The sequence below is a fragment of the Balearica regulorum genome, chromosome 2 (assembly GCF_011004875.1).
Source record: "Balearica regulorum gibbericeps isolate bBalReg1 chromosome 2, bBalReg1.pri, whole genome shotgun sequence".
NCBI lineage: Eukaryota > Metazoa > Chordata > Aves > Gruiformes > Gruidae > Balearica > Balearica regulorum.
The window spans coordinates 97,212,616-97,232,693 of NC_046185.1; the positions used below are offsets into that span (position 1 = coordinate 97,212,616).

The 20,078-nt window shown below is 40.9% G+C and overlaps 1 protein-coding gene across 6 annotated transcripts in view; it reads right to left on the reverse strand.

Moving 5' to 3' along the window:
• MAK (male germ cell associated kinase) overlaps nucleotides 1–13,356 on the reverse strand; it is a 34,629-nt gene extending 21,273 nt beyond the window's left edge. For 5 of the 6 annotated variants that reach the window (XR_012833940.1, XM_075745008.1, XM_075745010.1 and 2 more), the window contains exons 1-7: nucleotides 13,226–13,356; nucleotides 6,781–7,137; nucleotides 4,978–5,032; nucleotides 3,653–3,774; nucleotides 2,521–2,600; nucleotides 574–706; nucleotides 310–481 (exon numbers count right to left, since the gene is read on the reverse strand). Coding sequence is in view for 5 of the 6 variants with exons in the window: in XM_075745008.1 (XP_075601123.1) it covers nucleotides 310–481; nucleotides 574–706; nucleotides 2,521–2,600; nucleotides 3,653–3,774; nucleotides 4,978–5,032; nucleotides 6,781–6,881 (663 nt within the window). In the remaining variant the exon portion in view is untranslated. Of the gene's footprint in view, nucleotides 1–309; nucleotides 482–573; nucleotides 707–2,520; nucleotides 2,601–3,652; nucleotides 3,775–4,977; nucleotides 5,033–6,780; nucleotides 7,138–8,250; nucleotides 8,396–13,225 lie in introns of all 6 variants that reach the window. The other variant, XM_075745009.1, reaches the window with a different exon arrangement.
• Between the last annotated feature and the right edge of the window lie 6,722 nt (nucleotides 13,357–20,078).

The following is a 20,078-nucleotide window of genomic DNA, read 5'->3' on the forward strand; positions in this document are numbered from 1 at the left end:
TTTTCTGGCTAATATGCATAGCTTTAAATAACTGTGTTAAGCAGTTTTATCTGGCTTTCATCAGAGGAGAGCAAGGCTACTCATAACAATACGATATACAATGAATGCTAATATGCAACAAAAGACTAGCATTACATGCCTTAAAGGAAACTTAAATACAGTTCAGAAAACCTTAAGTCTGCAGGAAACTTACTAAAACAATAATTTATATGTATGTTCTGAAAAAGAGATAACATTCAAAGTTTTATAATAATCTTATGTAATTTTTTTTTTAAATACTACTGTGTGAGTTTTTTTAAGAAGTGTTACCTTCTTTGGGGTCCCTAATACTTGGCAAATTTTGAAGATTTCATCTACTTCACTCGTGCCTGGGAAAAGAGGTCTTAGTGTGTACAATTCAGCCATTATGCTGCCAACTGCCCACATATCAATAGGTGAGCTATAAATAGATGATCTTAGCAAAACTTCAGGAGCACGGTACCTATGAGGATAGAAAGAAATAATAGATAAATTAAAATAGTAAGAGAAAGGTAATTAGTTAAGATAATGTATTAACTTGTTAAATATACTTACCACCTGGTAGAAACATAATCTGTATAAGGTGGCTGAGACCTTAGTTCTCTAGCCAAACCAAAATCTGCTATTTTCACAAGTTCTGGTCCAATACAGAGAAGGTTTTCAGGTTTCATATCTCTATGAAAAAATCCTATAGAAAATCAGACAGAAAAGAATCGCAAATTATTGTGTCATCGCTTCTTAAACAGCAACCTTTTAACAGAGTAATCCAAAATTTACTTTGAGATATTTTGAAAGAATATAGCTTTTTTTTTTCTTTTTCAAATTCAAAATAAATTAACGGCAACCCTCTCCCCAACAAGCACACACATTTGCCCTCCAGTGATTATTACACCAAGTGTTCTTAAATTAACAAACGTAAACTGTCACTAACACACAAAGGAAAAATCAATTGGCTATTGCGGCAATATCAAATAACAACGCAATTTCAGAATGAAATCTTTGGCAAAAACTACAACCGCTTTATCAGTTGCGGATAATGGAAAATTGAGCATCTGACACTTACGTGATTTATAAAATCCCTTGAACGATTTTTAACTAGTTTGTTTATCATTGTGACAACAATTTTCAGACACAGACGTATAGAAGATATCAAAATTCTGCTCAGGAATGCTAGCATTAGTAGGCACATAAAGCTTCTTTAATGCTTACTGTTGGCTTGAGCACCTATATACTTGGACAGTGGTTAAGCTGCTAAGCAAATAAATTCTGCTGTTTAATTGGTACACACAATTTGTTATAATATAAATCAATTTGATTGAAATTCACTTGCTACAGTGAAGCATTCAATTTCTACATACAGAAACTGACAACCGCTCTAAGAAATTGGCTGAACTTATTACAGTGAAATGTAAATGTTCACATTTATCACACCCATCATTCCCAAACACTTACAGTCAAAACAAAATATTGATATTGTAACTCAGAAATGGAAGTTTTCATTAAATTCTAATTTTCTCATTTATTTCATGTAGAAATGAGGAAGGAAAAGAGGATGCTAATAATCAGAGAACAGTATGTGATCTTGATCAGAAAGACATGAAATGGCAGTTTCTGGGTATTTGATAATACTGAACAGAACTAATTATTTATTTAAGTTCATCAACAGGCCTCGCCAGGGTACATGAAAGCCAAGCAGAGATCACTGGGAACACTGTTTCTTATTTCATTTTCAGCTAATACTTTATTGTCTTTGGAAAGTGTTAGGGTTACCAATGTGATGAGAAGGACGAGTACTAAATAAACAAGTTGAGCAAGACAGTAAATTACTTTTTTTTTTTTTTTTTACATGCAAAGGAGTTTAATGCCGGTATGTCAGAATGCAGTTTGCAGACAGGTATTAAACATGAGAATTAAAAGTTTTGTAAATGCTGTGAAATTTTTTGTTGTTGTTGTAAGCACAAAGCACCTCTTATTTAGACTGTGCTTGTAATTGCTAGAAAAGGCCCATCTCAATACATTTAAATCCAGGTTGTATTTGATAAAGACACTGTTTGAATTTCTTCATGAACCTGTTATGTTAGTATTTTTTTTAGATGTAGGGTATCATATTAGTTATAGTATCTCAAGACAGGAGAAACTGCCATTTGTAAAGTATCAATGCTCCTTAAATAGATCTTTTTGAGGAAACAGAAATGCATAGTATAGCACAGCATACAGGCTTCTTCAGTTTTTTTATTCATCTGATAAGTAAGGAGGAAAAAATTACTCAACAGTGTATGAACAATATCCAATGATCTCAAAAAGAAAAAGGAATACCTGATTATAGAAAAACAAGGTATAACTTCAGGTATGGTTTAAAAATGCACCATACTTGAAGCAGATAAAAATATTTCTTAGAGATAATTAATAGCCTTTGCTAGATATTTTTATTCATGTGATTACTGTGTATTATCTTATTTTCTAAAGAAGTGCTATACAGTTAAACTCTAGGATGAAACCTACCGTGTTTATGGATAAAAGCTAGCCCTTGTAATATCTGATACATCATGTTTCTGATGACTGACTCAGGGAACAACTTGTTTCTGTGAAGAAACAGATTAACAACTTCACATAATTAAAAAAAAATAATGTATTTTCAGAACATTTGTATTTCTCCACTTTGCACAACACTTCATAAACAGATGAAAACAGACCTGTCATGTCCTGAGCACAAAGTAAGATAGATGCAGCTAGCTCATCTCAAAAATCACTTGCTGCCAGGCCTTAATTTCATTCTGAGTGCTGCAGAGGGACTTCTCCGCAGAGAGGTTCATGATCCTATCTCTCTGTAGAAGCTGCTTGGCCAGCAGCGTGCTTGACGAGATGAACATGGAACACACAGTAACGAAGCAAGGAAGAGAGCGCACAGCGTAGCAGTGTGGTAGGTGTGTAACTCAGTGGTACCCTCCAGGGAACCCCGATTGAGAGCAATGCTTCTCAGCTGTAGGGTAACATTGTGCTAATACCACTAGCAGCTATCTCAGGATGCAAACCTAAGAGGTTTGCACATTAGGAGATCAAGGTGCATGACAATGTCAGAAGGAAACACACATTAAAGGCAAAAGAATTCAGCATAGAAAAACGTTATTGAAAAGGCAGGTCCTATTCCAAAGTCCACCTTGCAAACCTTGCTATGTACTGTTTGTCCAAGACTGCAACATCGCACAGTCCATATATACGTCGGTCTTATCAGCATGCATGCATATACGTGCAGATGACCATCCACACCTTAAGCCAAATCCAACAGCAAAAGCAGAATGAACAGTGCTTATGCAATCCTTCATACATTAAAGTGAAGGCTAATAAAGAAAAAAAAAGTATTTGGAATTTCTCTCGTGGCTCTACATACCAAAGACATGCAAACTACCATGTTAACAACTGAGCAAACTGTTATTTCCAAAAGCATTACAATACACAATATTGTAATGCAGAGCAACGCAGAATTCTACCCTCAGATAAGCAGGTGCAGCAACTCCTGTTCACATCAGTGGGGCTGCAAGAGCCTAAAACAGAAATTCCAATGTGTTTTTCAAGATAGCATAAGAATTGTTAAATAAAGCATGACAGCACGCTATTTGTTCTGTAAGAGACATACCTGTCCTTCATTAACTGATAGAGATTTTCCTTCATGTATTCAAATACAAAGTAAAGGTGGTCATTTTCTCGTATGACTTCTTTCAGTTTTATTACATTGGCATGATTTAGCTTCTTCAGAGACTGTAATAGAGCAAAACACAGCTTCAGATAACTCGACAGTGACTTGGATTCCTTAGCAGAGCTAAATTTTTAACACGTAAGAGTTTCTAGCAGGGAATTTAAAAAACATGTCCATCTGATAGTCTGTATTTATCTTGTAATCTCCATTTCAGACAGCAACAAAATAGCATTTTAAATTAATTTTTAAATAAAAGTAGCAAAGATATTAATAGTAGTTTAAAACTTCTATTTCTAGGGATTACATCATAGCTGTTAATCTTCAGATTAACACAAAAACCTAATTCCCTACAATGAAAGTTCTGAAGCTGTAACAGCTCTTGCTCACAAAGCTGAATAAGGAAACCCATCAATTTTTTGTTATGAAATTTTCATGAACAAGAATTCTCTTACAGGAGTTCTTTTTGGAGATATTGATTATGCGCAACCTCCAATAAGTTAGGCCTAAATTATGGATACCCAACTCCATTGTTAGAGAGTGTTGTATACACAGAAAATCAGATGCCCAAAACATCGGATGACTTGGAATTTAAACTCAGGTTTTCGAGTGTTATTCTATCGTTTGGCTAACCAAAACTCCCAGTGCTTTCTACAAATGCCCCAAATACAAGATATAAGGACTGGATATACACCTACAAATCTGCCAGTAAAATGAAAGAGCAGGATGGTAAAACGCAAACACACACACACAAAATCATAGAATCATAGAATGGTTTGGGTTGGAAGGGATCTTAAAGATCATCTAGTTCCAAGCCCCCTGCCACAGGCAGGGACACCCTCCACTAGACCAGGTTGCCCAAAGCCTCATCCAGCCTGGTCTTAAACACTTCCAGGGAGGGGGCATCCACAACCTCTCTGGGCAACCTGTTCCAGTGCCTCGCCGCTCTAACAGTAAAGAATTTCCTTCTAACATCTAATCTAAATCGACCCTCCTTCAGCTTAAATCCATAAATCAATTTCTTTATCTTCTCTCAAAGACAAGAGGCTTGGCTAGGAGACATGGCCGCTGCTTGAGAACAGTGGGATATTCCATAAAGCAGCAGGAGCTGTAGGAGTGTCGGCAGCCCATGGTTTTGTGGAATCTGTCACCCCCATTTGAAGAGTTCACAGGGTTTAGTCTTATGCTTGGACACTGTAGATGTCCTTTTCCTTCATGCAAACCTAACCAGACACTTATTTTTAAATGTGGTATGTTCACCACTTTACCTTGACTTCTCTCAAATTCATACATTCATCCCATGAATAGAACTTTCTTTTCATTCTGAAATACAATTCCGAGATAAAGTATTTTCAGTGAACAGTACAGAATGCTTTTAGAACAAAGAATCTAAACATGTTATTTTCCAAGTGTAGCATTAGCTGTATTTTGAACTCAATTTAAAACATTCTAGAATACAGCAACATAATTAAAAACAAACCCAACTCTTAGAATTGCTTAAAATTTAAGTGCTTGATGATTAATCACTGCAAACATATTTTTACAGGGGTAGCTAGCCAGAGAGACCATGATACTCCAAGGTATTTATAAAAACATCAGGGACACAAAATCTCCTTGTATAATTTGAATTGTGCTCTTAATAACAAGGAAAGCAACAGTTCCACTGCACATAAAACATCGATATTTCAAACCAGAAAAGTCACCTCTTTGTGCCTAAGTTACATAGTCTAGGAAAACAAGAAAATTATATTTTTTGAAATCTGCAAAGTATCTTGACATTATAATTAAGCATCTGACTTGATCAGTCATTTTTACAAACCTCTTCAAAGGTATTAAATACCAAATAAAAATGGTTTCATTTTTTTTCAAGCAATACTCATACATACATACAATAGTCTCTAAACTAATTGTTATCTATAACTGTTTTATTTATAAGTCTTGCATAGATAAAAACATGGATATTTGGTGTTGCTCAGATCATGGGACAGGGTTGCGAATGTCATTTTATTTGCTGTGTTTCTGTAAAGTTCTAGTACCTAGGGCTAAGAGATTTAAACCCAAGATTTTCATTTAAAATAAATGCATCTTCAACTAAAACTGTCCCCCTCCCCCCCCCCAAATCCCAAGCTTAAAAATCACACAAAAGGATTTCAAATCCTGAAATCATGAGGAAGAAAAACACTTCCCACAAAGTGTTGTTCCTTTTGCCCCAAAATAATGAAAATAATCAATTGCAGATTTTTTAAAAATTTTAGATTAACATTATTAACTTAGGTAACAGTACTAGCAGTATAGGAAAAAATCTGAAAATCTCAGAAATTCTTAAGACAAAAGTCAATTATATTACAATTATCTTTCTGCAGTAAATCCATAAATGGAGGGGAAAAAAAATCTCAACGACATACAATTTTTGGTATTTCAGCTTAACACTTTACATTCTGCTTGCAACTCCGTAGGAATACAAGGGGAACTTCCCCACTCCTCTAGTATATTTTTTGTTGTTTTTAACAATCTTTTTAGGCAAGTATGACAATGCTGATGATTACATACAACCCAACTTTATTAGATCCAAGGAGACAGCTTTTATTTACCTGATCAGATTGTTACCTGGTATTTATCATTGTGGCAATATCTGAAACTTAATACAGTTCCTAAAAAGATTTGAGAGGGCAGGAAGGTGTTTCAAATCTACCCATTAAGATGGGTATTCTTACCATTCATATAAATAAATTCCCTAATTAACCAACTGCACAGTTAGTTTTGCTTTTCCTTTGGTGTTAGCTTAACAATATTTTAGAAGGAAGTATGTTCTAACTGAAGAAAAGCACCATGCATTTTTACAAGCCAAGGTAAATCAGCAACATATGCAAACTGATGCGTCTCACTATTGATCTGCTAGCTGGAAGTTTGATCCACCTTGTTAAGCATCTTAATTTAAAAAAATAATTATGTTAATTACCTTAAAAAGAAAAAGGACATTCTTTTCTACACAGATGGCAGACAGCAATAAATTGAAAAGCAAAGATCTTTAAGATTTTGTAAGTACCTGTACTGAATTTAGATGTACATACCTTTTGATAGCCACAAGTTCTCCTGACTCATTGCTCTTCCCCATCAACACACTGCCATAGGTGCCATCACCTAGTTGTTTGATGATTGTGTAACGATTCATTTTTTCTTTTTTTTTTTTTTTTTTTTAGGACCTGGAGAGCCAAAAGCTTATGAAATTCTAAATGTCTTCTGTTTTATTAAAGGATTCTATGCTCTTTGATTTTCTTAGAGAAATCTTCTTCCAGACTGTTTTACGGTGGTGAATGTCTTCTCATAACTCAGCAGGATATTCACTAGTCTCCTCCAAATTACAGCTACTTTGAGATGCAGATACAAAGTTTAAGAGACAGAAGAAGATGGTCATTCTCACACAGATCCTTAAAAAAAAAAAAAACAAACGTAATTTTACACTATTTTAGGAAAGAGACACTCTACTATTTGTACCTAACAATAACAATCCCCCAGATCTGTACAGATAGAACACTTCACTGTAACTAGTTCCTTTAAACCCTTCAAACCACAGAAAGCATCTAGTCTAGGATTAGGGAGAGATCAGGGACCGGAGAGTCAAGATTACTGTCATAATTCCCTAGAACCAGAGAAGCGTGGTTAAGGCTGGTGTGCTCTGATGGAACTCCTTGTTTGTAATTTGCAGACAGCACCAGGTTCGTAATCTGTAAGGAAGGCAGGGCTGAAGTTTGGGAAAACAGACAGAACCACCCAAATTTTGCACAGGGTGCTACGGTAAACCTAGGGTCTGAATGCTGTGGTTTGGCTTGGTAGTGCGAGCAGACTCGCTATGCTTAAAGTTCGTGAGGCAGGGAGGTGAAGAAGCGATATAAACCCTGCATTCTTCACCCAGGTAAATCAAGTTGTTATAAATGCACTTGCATATCTTGCTCTGAAGTTCACAGAATTCTTAGTGTATAGTGACAGTTTGGATTATGCACAGTAATGGCTGAAGAGTGAAGTTTATTGTTTGGTTTTACAAGGCCTGCAGATAGAAGTATGGAGCTCGTGTGCAATGGTGTGGGAGACCAGATCTGAGTTGTCATTTGGAAAAGAATTCACATTAAACAATATTGCACCCTCATCTTTGAATATATGTAAACCTTAATTCAAATCCTGATCCAAACTTGAATCTGAACCCTAGCTTTCATTATACACAATAACGCTTAAGATGAAGGTCTGTTTCCGTAGGTCCTATGCACAAATCTTGATTCTAACCTTAGCACCGCCTGCCTACTAGACACAATCCTAAAAACTGATGTTAAAGCACTTACGCAAACTTACAATAGTCATCCACTTATTTACATAGGCCTAGGAAAAACTAACAACCAGTCACTGCAGCATTTATTCACTGTAACCCAAGCGCTTAAATACAAACCACTGACTGCTAATCGAACTCCAGCATCACCTCTATCTTTTGCCTATGCTGTCTGAAAACGCAAAATAAAGTTCAAATCAACTGACACCCACTGTCAGCTTACCTCTATAGGAGATGCAGAATTCAGCATGCAACTCTGTAGTCCTTATCCTTATGCCAGAATTAGCTACCAGCTGGTAAAGCTGTTCAAACAGATTAAGGAACTCAAATTCAGCTGGCAACAAGCCTCAGGCCTGAGGTTTACACACCTGGCAAAATTAAAAAATAAAATTGGCCTCTTATGAGTGTGAATACAGCATTCTCAAGTAGGCTAGCCTGCTGTGTAAAGGAAACATCTGCCTGGACAATGCACCAATGTTTCTAAGCTGTTATGACTTGAAACGCTGCTTCCTTGGAGAAGACTGCACCTTGTTACTCACTGTTGCTTCTGTTACCAGGGAGGAATCTTACATCAGCTGTCACGATGCCAGTAACAAGTGACCAAGTGGACATCTCAATTTGTAATCTTTGCACCAGATAACCACCAGTTTAGCAGTGAAAAATATAAAGTAGTTTTTATCCATTGCCCAAAAAAGCCACCGCTACAGTAAAATAAGATTGCTGGTTAATAGCACGTTCTATAACAAAGCTAAACCCCAGATTTAACAAAAAGTAACCATCATAGATGATTTAAATTATGACTGGGTTCTAAATTGGACTTTCATATATTTAAATCTATTGTTTTTTCTCAGAATTCAGCTTTATACTTTATTCCCCAAAGAGCCTGCATGTACTCTAGTCTAAAACTTTGAACAGTGCCATTTCTTCAACAAGACTATTTGTTGACTCCAGTAATAAGCAGATGACCAAGTGTTTATGCCAAATTAAGATACATACTAACCACTTATATCTTGGAAGTTATCAACTGTCAGTTTTTTTATAAACCCAAACCAAACACTTTCTGAAAGTATTCTAATACATGTAGTGATAGGACAAACTAAAAGAGGGTAGATTTACATGAGATGTTAGGAAGAAATTCTTCACTGTGAAGGTGGTGAGGCACTGGAACAGGTTGCCCAGAGAAGCTGTGGATGCCCCATCCCTGGAAGTGTTCAAGGCCAGGTTGGATGGGGCTTTGGGCAACGTGGTCTAGTGGAGGGTGTCCCTGCCCATGGCAGGGGGGTTAGAACTAGGTGATCTTTGAGATCCCTTCCAACCCAAACCATTCTGTGATTCCGTGATTTTAAAACACGGCATCTGCATCTAAAGCATCAGCAATGATAAATCACATATGCATTTTGTGTACAGGTATACAGAGACATATAATATGAAGTTAAATGTAACAGGATTTGGGTGCCTGTGTTTCTCTGTTTCAACAAATATCATCATAAGATGTTTAAGACATAGTTTTCCAAGGGTATTCAGCAATATCCGCCAAAGATAGCCCTAGCCTGAACTCCTCGAGTTACATACATTAAAAATTTGGAGACCTTGCACACATTTCATGCCCAACCTTTTGCTCTCTAACAAAGTGAACCAAAATACCAAGATAAACCCCCTTGTATTTGCAACAAACAGACCCAGATCTAATCACAAACCTCAACTTTTGACCTAAGTCCTCTAATTTTGGTGCCTAAATCCTATCAGCTTTCCAAGTAATTTTTGGAGTATAAATTTATCACAGGCTTTCACAATTATTCCTTTTGTCCAATTCTATTACTTCGGCACATGCACTTGAAACAGCATCACATAAAGTGTTTCTTCCTTCCAGAAGTCCTTTGTAATGTAACACATCACAGACATAATTGTGCATTTTGTCTGTTCTGTAATATATTTTATTGCCTTATTCCTTTTCTACTATATACTGTAATTTTTAGGGTATGAAAACGCTTAATCAAGTAAAGTACAGAAATGTCAGCACATTCCTTCAACAGTCAAATGGAAGTGTCAAAACTGCTGTATGAAAATGCACAAATCAGGTGTGAAAACTATGTACTCTGACAAGAATATTTATGTACCATCATACATACTGCGTACGTTCACTACCACACTGATGCATGCTAGGCCATTCCACCGAAGACTCGTGAAAGAGGTGTCTTGGTCACTTACAGTTAACAAAAAAGGCAAATAAGGGGACTCAGTGCGACATCATCAACTGAAAACTAACCAAGTCCAGTGGAAAAAAAGGACTGCAGGTATCACACTTGACTCTAAGCTCTTCTCCAACTTTTTAGGGAATTCATACAGAAGTATCTAAAAAAAAAATTGATAGACTTCTGCAGACAACTAAACAGTCAGTTTTATGGCAGTGCTATGTCACACAGTAATCTGTAAGAAACAATGGAGAGTTACAGAGGTTTGCTGACCAAGAGGTACAGCACTGGATCCTGCAGACTCTAACCGCCACCGTCACTGATACTAGAATTAAACGAGGCTGCTAAGTACTTGTGTTTATCAGCCTGCTGTAACATCAGGGCCAGGGCCTTCTTTTGCTCTTACTGGAATTACAGAGCATAAAATCACAGAATGGTTTGGGTTGGAAGGGACCTTAAAGACCACCTAGTGCCAACCCCCCTGCCATGGGCAGGGACACCCTCCACTAGACCAGGTTGCCCAAAGCCCCATCCAACCTGGCCTTCAACACTTCCAGGGAGGGGGCATCCACAACTTCTCTGGGCAACCTGTTCCAGTGCCTCACCACCCTCACAGTAAAGAATTTCTTCCTAACATCTAATCTATTCAGTTTAAACCCATTACCCCTTGTCCTGTCACTACCCTCCCTCATACACAGTCCCTCTCCATCTTTCCTGTAGGCCCCTTCAGGTACTGGAAGGCTGCAATTAGATCTCCCTGGAGCCTTCTCTTCTCCAGGCTGAACAACCCCAACTCTCTCAGCCTGTCCTCATAGGAGAGGTGCTCCAGCTCTCTCATCATCAATGATGAGTTAGAATATAAATGCTCTGCAGTCACATTTCACTACAACAGACTTTTGCACACTTTATACTTTGCACCGCACATACCCAGCTCAGGTGTACAATTTTTTCCTCTGTGGTCTCTTTTTTTTCAAAATTGCAGTTCAGTTTCCTGGTTTGTACCAACCTCAGGAAAAGCGAGGGCTCAATCTAGCTTTTGTGTTTAACACAAGCCTCTGAGATGGCCTTTCCCATCATAAAGCTTGTATGATATTATTTCCTGAGTTGCATGAAACCCTAAAATGTAAAGTTATCATAATAGTCAGCTACGAAACTGAAAAGAGAAAGCCTATTGTAAACAACAGCTTGTTTTATATTGTTAATGACATATTGCCCATAATCTCTTCACATAGGATTAAGGAAGTATTAAAGCAGGGGACAAATAGAGGACAAAATACAATAGCTTGAAAGAATCTAGTAATTTGTGTAAATTTAGAGAATCTGAACAAGTACTAAATAATTTAAGCAAATTTTCACTTTTACTATATTACTGTTTTAAGCACTAACAGCAACTTTAAATTATTGTAGATGTCTGAATTATACTTTGAAATGTAATGAATAACGCCAAATCACCTGCATTTCTGCTGTACAAGTATTACGCATTACCAAAAGTTTTAAATTTGCATGCTAAAGAAAAACACGCAACTCCCAAATTAAAATACAAACTAGAATATATGACCCAATAAAGACCTCCCACAGAGATAAGCAAAACACAGCCCAATTTCACCAACCTGTTAATGGTAACTGCTGAACTCATCAAAACCGTTCACAGAGCACGGTCCTACTCTCAACGATCAAAACTGGCAGTATTGCACAGTATGGAATGTATGCCGATACAATTTTAAGAGTTAAAAAAACCCCAACACCAACCACAAACCAACGAACAAACTGTTGCTACAAGAACCTTCTTTGTAGTGACTGTATATTACTAAAGCTGACAGTAATCAGGTCCCATGACAGGTGGATCCAGTTCTGGAGATTAACTACAAACCCATTACTCTAATCAAAGACCAGTGGTTATTTAAAAGCATGACAGCTCAGCTGCAAGCAAGAAATTAATAACATTTGCAATAAATATTTGTACTTTCAAATATATTGCCTTAATTTTTTTTTTTAAAAAGTCTCTTCAAAAACCTTATATGTTGTTTCACTTATTTGTATCGGGCATTCAGGACAGGCCATATCAAAAAGCAGGAACTCCAGTTTTCTGGAAATATTTTCCTTCATTTTGTTCCAAACCAGCTTTGGTCTCAAACCAAAATGGTCCACACCAACTTTTTCAGGATGCTTCAACAGTGAGCTGCACGGATGTTTGTCACCCCATGCCAGCAAGGTTATCCTCTTCCCGCAATGCAACGAGCAGTACAGCGAGTTTCAGGACAGCGATGGTTTCAGTGAGACCTGCCGCCGGACTTTCGAGTCTCCAGCCTTGGGTGGTGTCCAGAAGGAACACAGACTACTCATCTCTCAACATCTCGGCATCACTCTAAGTTTCAAGAAGTGCCCATTTCCATGCCAATTTTAGTTCCACCTAATGACATCGTTACCTCCCAGGAGCGTGCAGTTACCTCTCGTAATACACGCTCACAGTGGAAAGGGGAGCACAAGCCTCCTCTCACTTATTCAAGCTGTGAAACTCAAGACCTCCTGGCCTGGAACTTTCACTCTGGTTCTCATAAATAAAAATTCACCTCCTCTCATTAACTCTGAGCACATCACGCTGCCAAGGCCTGGACCCGCCTTACTGAAGCCGAAGCAGGCAGGATCCCTGTCTCCACACACGGCACCTCTGATCCGCAGGGAGCTTTCCTCTCCTGAGCCCAGCACTAAAGAGCGGGTTAGCTCCTCATACACGCGAGGAAAGGCCACTAGTGACCCGGCCCATCTCAAATCACCTAGGGGCTGGGAGAGGCCATCCCGTCCAGACGACGGACCCCCGGCTGCTCCCACTGCAGCTTAACCCGGCAGCTCCTTCCCGCTGGGACCCTGGGGCCGCCCCAAACGGCCCGACCCCAGACAAGCGAGACGCGAACACCCACCCACCCACCCACCCACTGCCCCCGCGGGGCACCCCGCCCCCTCCCCGCCACCAACCAACCAACCAACCAAGCACAGCCGCCCACTCACTGCGGCGCTGCGGGCGGTGCCAGCCGGACGGCCGCCCCCGCCGCCGAGCCCCCGGCCAGCCCGCCGCTGCCGCCGCCGCCTCCCACCGCCAACCGCCGCGGGGCCGCTCTGCCTCGTCGCCGGAGCGACGGCGCGAGGCCGCGGGAGGAGCCTGCCGCTGGCCCCGCCCCTCTCGCCGTGGTCACGCGGCGCAGCAGGCGGGCGCGAGGGCCCTGCGAGGCGCGGGTGGAGCCGGCGCATGCGTGGGCGTAGGGATGCGCATGTGCACACGTGGGTGGGTGCGCGGGCACGCAGAGGGCAGAGACGCGTCTCGCTGTGCACGTGCGTCCGCGCAGGTGCGTGCGTGCACAGGTGTGCGTGCGTGGGTGTGCGCGTGCACGCGTGCGCGGACACACAGAGGGCACGGGCGCGTCTCGGTGTGCAGATGCTGCTCAGGAGGGTTTTGAAGCCGGGAGAGCAGGTGGAAGGCGGTGAGTGCCGGTACGGAGAGCGGCGGCAAGACCGAACTCTGCAAGAAAGCGAGTAGCGTAAAACGGGATCTGGGGCTGACGGCAAAAGCCACGTCACATGTTTCCTGAAGGTGGCACCCCAATACAATACACGAGATCTTCTTGAGAGTGTCTTTACTAGCATCCTCGTTATGATGCATCAACTAAAGCCACCGGCTAAGCTACTGCGTAGGTGGGATTTGTACAGAAATTCCTGTCTGCGATATTCACAGCTGCAATAAAGTCCGAAGGGTATTTTCCCCTAGCGTGGTTTATCGTTATTTATTGTAAGCAGTTTATTAAAATGCACGTTACTAACATTGATGCAGGGGGAAGACTTTGAATGCTATATGCGTTCTAAAATATATATATTTATTATAAAAATAAGGATGAAGTTTCTTCCTGGTCCTTTGTAACACCCGTTTCTCCAGTGCGTGCAGAAGGCGTGGTTAATAAAAGTGGCATGTTTAGCGGCTGAGTTAGCAATTTTGGCAGTGAAGTCTCATTTTAAGCTTTAACTCTCAACGTGAGTTTGAACTTCCTATCTTTCAATGTTTTTGAGAGCAAGAGGCAAGAAAAGGAGGAGATCTTTTCAACACAGTAACTACTAGTGGCACCATGGAGGGAAAGGCATAAAATTGTTTTACAAATTCAGATTCATACTGCTTCACCCAGCTGGCAGCTCATTCCCATCACAGCTTAATGGGAAACAGTCTTAATTACACCTTCCTCCCCTCCCCCCTGCCCCGTTCCTCATTAACTGGTGTGGTAACTTTGTGATGGTTTAAGCACCGTTGACAGATGAATTGATTCTACCTCAAGTCAACTGGGTGGAACGTGGGGCTATGGGAATCGGTTTTCTGGAATCCAAAGGATTCAACCACTCGCACATAGTTTGCTGAAATCAAAGTACAAGAAAACAACTTTATATTTTCTGAAACAGAATATGCCCATTTCCTTTATTGAAATAAAACATCTGAGGTGCCTCCCAGGTAAGATGAAGTTCACTGGTGAGACTTGGACCTGAGAAGGGAGAAGGTGCCATCACCCACATGGGCAGAATTCACGCAGAGATTCAACAGGAGTTGATCATACGTAGCAAAGCATTTAACCGTGCATTCCCCTGTAAGGATGTGTTTGAACACTATTACATGTATACATTACATGCATGGAAGTACCTGCCCGCCGTCAGTGGAAACGGTGCAGCGGTTGCCCTGCGATGTCCCCTCCCTGCCCTCGTGTCCTTTCCTCTCTCTCCAGCTTACCCTTGTCCCACGGCTGCCCTTCTTTCCCAGTGATGGGCTCCCTCCTCCTCTGGTGCTGCCACCCAGTTTCCCCAGATACGGCTCCGGCTATCATGCCCTGCAGGGCCGTGGGGCTAACGGGAGGCTTCCTGGGACCTGGCTGTGCTTGCATGCCTCCGTGTTACGTGGCCTGTAAGGCTGGGTTGTGAAACTAATCTCTTCTCCAAGGAGATTAGACTGCGGAAGGGAAGGAAGCTACTGCTGCTTTAATGTTTTTATCTGGGAAGCCCCTACAACGATGTTCTTTGTTGCTTCTGGGGCATTTCTAGTCTAATTACAGTCACTTGCAAGAGAACTGGCACAAGCAAGGGGTCTGATGTTTAAATAATTTTGATATTATTTTGCACAGGTGCAACACTAATTCTCTTTCCGAGACCTCGTGTCTGTCAATTGTTGGTACTTTCTGTAACGCTCCCCGGCATTTCACACACATGAAGACAGAAAGGCTGTAGACAGAACTTGCCAGTGTTTAAGCCAAACTGCACCATGGCGCGGAGTTGCAGGACAAGCACTGCAACCCAGTCACTTAACACCTCATTTTGTCATAAAGACAGGAGAGAGGTGCTGCGCTGTGCTCTTGCTATGAACCAAGAAACTGAAGGAAAGGCAACAGGCTGGAACAAAGAGGCCCAGGAGCTGCAGCGATGTTTGTGAGCCTCACGAAAAGACCTCCAAGAACATCCTCGTACACCTGCTTCCCTGCTTGTTTTACACAAACACGCGAGCAGACCCCCACTAATTTTCTGTTGACAGAACCCTCTTTGGTCATGGTCCTCAAAGGCATCGATGCTTTGCTCAAATGCTAGCCCAAGTACCCGAACCCAGCTTCTTCCAAATGCCATCACAAGTGCCAGCATGCATGTTGAAGCTAATAGGGCCTGTGAAAACTTTGTTCGGTTTCTGGTTTTTTGAATGAGTTCGATCCAAACGAGTGACATTTCTGTGTGATACTTGTTCACACCTGTATCATCCCACTGATCTTCGTGTTGCATACGGACTCTTGTGAGCCCACAGAAGTGTCGTGTTGAAATGCACTCTCCGTTTTGCACAATCCCAACTGTACCACTACATAAACAGTAACTGGTTCACCTTCCCTTTGCTCATGAGTGACAGGCAGGTATTTACACAGCTAGAAGGCCTAAGGTGGTTATCCAGACACGGGCCACCACTGTACATTGATTTCATTACTTCTCAGGCAGAGTGATTTTAACAGGCCCGGACTAACTTTTCACTTTGTGTGTTGGGAGGAACTACTCCAACATTAAATGTCCCAGTTCTTCCCTTTTTATCTGCATGTGACTGCTACTGATAAGGGTGGGAATGACATGAACTTTCCTAAATACATCTCTAGAACTGCATTGTGCATCCTGCTAAATGGTATCTCTCGAGAAACATGATCTACTTTTGTCAATGGGAGTAGCTCAGTTGTATTAGACAGCTTCCCCCAAAGAGACACAAAGAAAAACCCTAGAAATCCAGAAAAAAATCCCAGAAAACCCCCAGAAAAAACCCCAAGAAAACAACCCAACCAAAACCCAAACAAACCAGTCTCAGAAATCATATTCTGCTTTGTTGCATTGTCAGTGTCTATAGAGTAGCTCTGATTTCCACCCAGAGAGCTGGGAGGAAAGCTTGCCTCTGTCTTTAAAGATGACAATCTGTACACCAAAATGAGGAGTTCGACTAATTCAAGCCCAGTAAGCCCAGAACAGCCAAGTTTCTGCACGCCTTGTTTGTAGCATTTAGTATATTTGAAAAGCCCAGAGGTAACCCGCATTCAGCAGAGGAGCAAGGGCGAGGCGAATTGCCCAGACTCTCACCCGAGGTCTTTGACAGGACAGGGTGGACACGTGTGGCCATGGAGCGGGACACTGTGCCAGGCTCTGTCCTCTCAGCAGGAGGGGACACGACCACAAAATGACACCCACATGTAGTTGCACCCGCCAGATGTGTGACACACGGCTGTATTCGGTGGGTATGTGGTTGAAAAAACATTGTCACGCGGCCTCTTGTCTCTGGGAGGCTTCCATTCAACACTTGGGCTTTTAAACTTTGCCATTAAGAGGCTGCTGTTTTGGTACAAAGGGCAGCCTCAGCATGAGGACAGATGGTACTTTACCTCAGTAGGGCCCTTGTAGTCCATATGAAGCCAGAGCCACAGGTGGCCGAGGTTTGAAAGCACCTTTTTCCTCCCTCCCTCTGTGGTTTTGCCATAACAACTGGAATTTGTTAGATGAAGACATTTGCCGCAGTACAGGATGCGGGCTGGCGAGGGGCTCCTCTCATCTGCTCAAGGTGGGAACAGAAACCATGCTTGAAGGGGATGATTAATGGAAGATGCTTACTCAGGGACCGAAGGGAGCACGTCTTTCTTCAGGATGCTGCTTTGCTTGAGAAACACGCTTTTAAAATCAATTCTGCAGCTATATAAACGAACAAGGAGGCTTTCAGTTTCAGCTTTTTTGTTACAAAGCTCACATTGCTTTTACATTTATGTATTTTTGAGAGAAAACTATGTACAACACCAGACAATGTCCATCTGATCTTTTATCTGAAAAGGGTAATGTACAGATACATTGTCCCAGACACTTGTGCATGAAAGGGAGCAAAGTGAAGAAAGACCGCAATAACCTGTACAGTGGTTTTATTTGTTCTAGTGCTACAGATGATGCAGTGAGGTAATGGCTACCATAGTTTTTTACTGTGCTTAAACAGCTGTCACATTTATCAGAAATCAGTCCACACCCAAAAAGTAGCATCTTAACACAATTGGCTGCATTTTAACTGATGTACAAAGTTCTGCTTAAAAGGCTATGTTTAAGAGCATAGCATAATGATTTAAGCATACAGCTACAACAACAAGTTTTATACCAGTAATATTAACAGCACAAAACCCCCACAGCTTATCTGAATGTTTTAATGTACCTGAAGCATGAGTTGTGGTTGTCTATCTCCTCTAAAGTCAATATAAAATGGAGCAACTTAAAGCTTTAAAATTTTCTTTGACTTCTGCATCCGCTGTGAATCTTTCCAGATTTTTCAGTCATTTTGTTTGACCTTATTCCCCTCCAATATGTTTCTTTTTCTTTTAAATTTAGAAGGGTGTAAATCTTCATTTTTATTGTACATGCCAAATACCTCTATATGATTTGGAGTACAGAATAGAAATCTCAGCTCTGTTAACAGGCATAGTGCTATATATTCCTAAACTCTAAAATTTTGCATCAGTCTTTCTGGGTGGTGACTTTTTTTTTTAAGGTTAGTATATGGACTAATTATCAAACTGATGTTTCTCACCTGAATCAGTTCTTGTCAGTAATTTAAAACAACTGGTAGAAGAATTGCCAGGAGAGTTTAACAAGAGCCAAGTGAGGTATACAGCAAATACCCTAAAAGACAAGTTGTACTCACTGCAGATGAATTCATTTAGTCTTTTTGTAAATTCCAGCTTCACATGGCTTGAATTTTTAAAATGCTGAACAATCCACTGCTGAAACAGGCTGCTATTAGTAAATTCCTGTGGGGCTCAATTTCACATGTCAGAGTGCACATGTTGTTTTCATAAAAATACAAAAAGAAAATAAACTATACCAGAAATAATGATTTTAAAAACTCAGGTATTTGTACACCGTGCTTTGCAAGTAAGATTCGTTTAGCAGTTTTATGATAGCATTACAAGGTTCTGTATGTCAAAGCCAACTAGCCAGCTACTTATGTTAATGCGGTACTTTGTTTTTAACTGTGATTTCATGTTTATTGAAAGGGTACAGTAGCATACTGTTACTCAAAACATAACAAAAATATACAAACCCCAGATTTTCCAAAATATTGGAAGGTCCAAAAAGTTAAAGATACTTGGTAACAATAATAAGAAGAAATTCTGTCACCCTGACCAATCCCCTGTGTCTGACATAGCTCCCTTGCTCGGCACACAGTTTGTGTATGGATTCCATTCCCCAGTACGAGGCAGCTTTCAACGTAGCTAAATGTTAAACCAGCAAAGCTCCTCCATTTGTCTTCTTCCTGGTCTGCTGGAGAATTAGTTCTATTAGCTAAAAATTTTGGGACACAAGTCCTCACATTTTCTTTGTTTAGCTCAGGGTTTCTGGAAATTTTGTTTTCTGACCTCCCAGTTTGTTGATTGCTTCATTTCCAGGAGAACAGTGCCGTCACGGGGAGTTATGATTGCAGAAAAAATGATGAGGAGAAGCCCCTTGGAGCAAAGAGAAAGATCTAATGGAGAGGCAGAGTGCAGAAAGGTGGCCCGGGAAGGTACATCAATGCTAACCTGTACTGCTAAGCAGCTAGGATCGTGCATTTTTAGACAGGATGGAGTTGTATTTGTGGGTAAGGTGAATTTCTGCAGCAATACCTGGCGCACTATTGGTCTGATCGGCTTGCTGGACCCCTTTAGACAAAAAGCAGTTTCACTGCCAATGGTTTTCAGGACCATATATGCAACCCTGACACTCACACGATGCCAGGTGTGCTTGGTGGGGGTCACCTGAGCCTTCTTACCTGCAGGTCGAGTGTTGCAGGGGGTCAGTTCTCAGTGGCAGTGGGGCTATGCCTGGGCTTTCCTTTTGCATAGAAAGGCTGGACAGTCTGTACTCCTGCTGCAGGGGATCAGAAAGCAGCATGAAGTTTGCGTGGTCTTTCTGTTCATCGAATGGATTGCAGCAGGTGAATGGACCAATCAGGTGAATTATTTGGCAAATTGTCTTGCTTTCATTTCTTTCATTTTCTGTCACTTCTTTCAGTTGACTGTAATTCTATAGCCACCTTCCTTCATCTTTTTTTCCATCACCTGGTAAGCATTTTCTTTTCACAGATGGAGTGTTTTCTCTCAAAGCTCGAGGCATCTGGCAGGACTTGTGACTATAAGCAGATAGCATCCCCCATCAGAGGAGGCTGTTGACTTCCAGTAGTTCCATCCCTCCACATTGCCCTCTCTCAGGCATGTCTGGGGCTCAGCTCCTTGTGCCGTTTTAGAGATTAAGTGGGGCTGGTTTGAAATTGTGTGAAATATGCTTCACTCAGCACAGCTCCAGAAAGGCACCT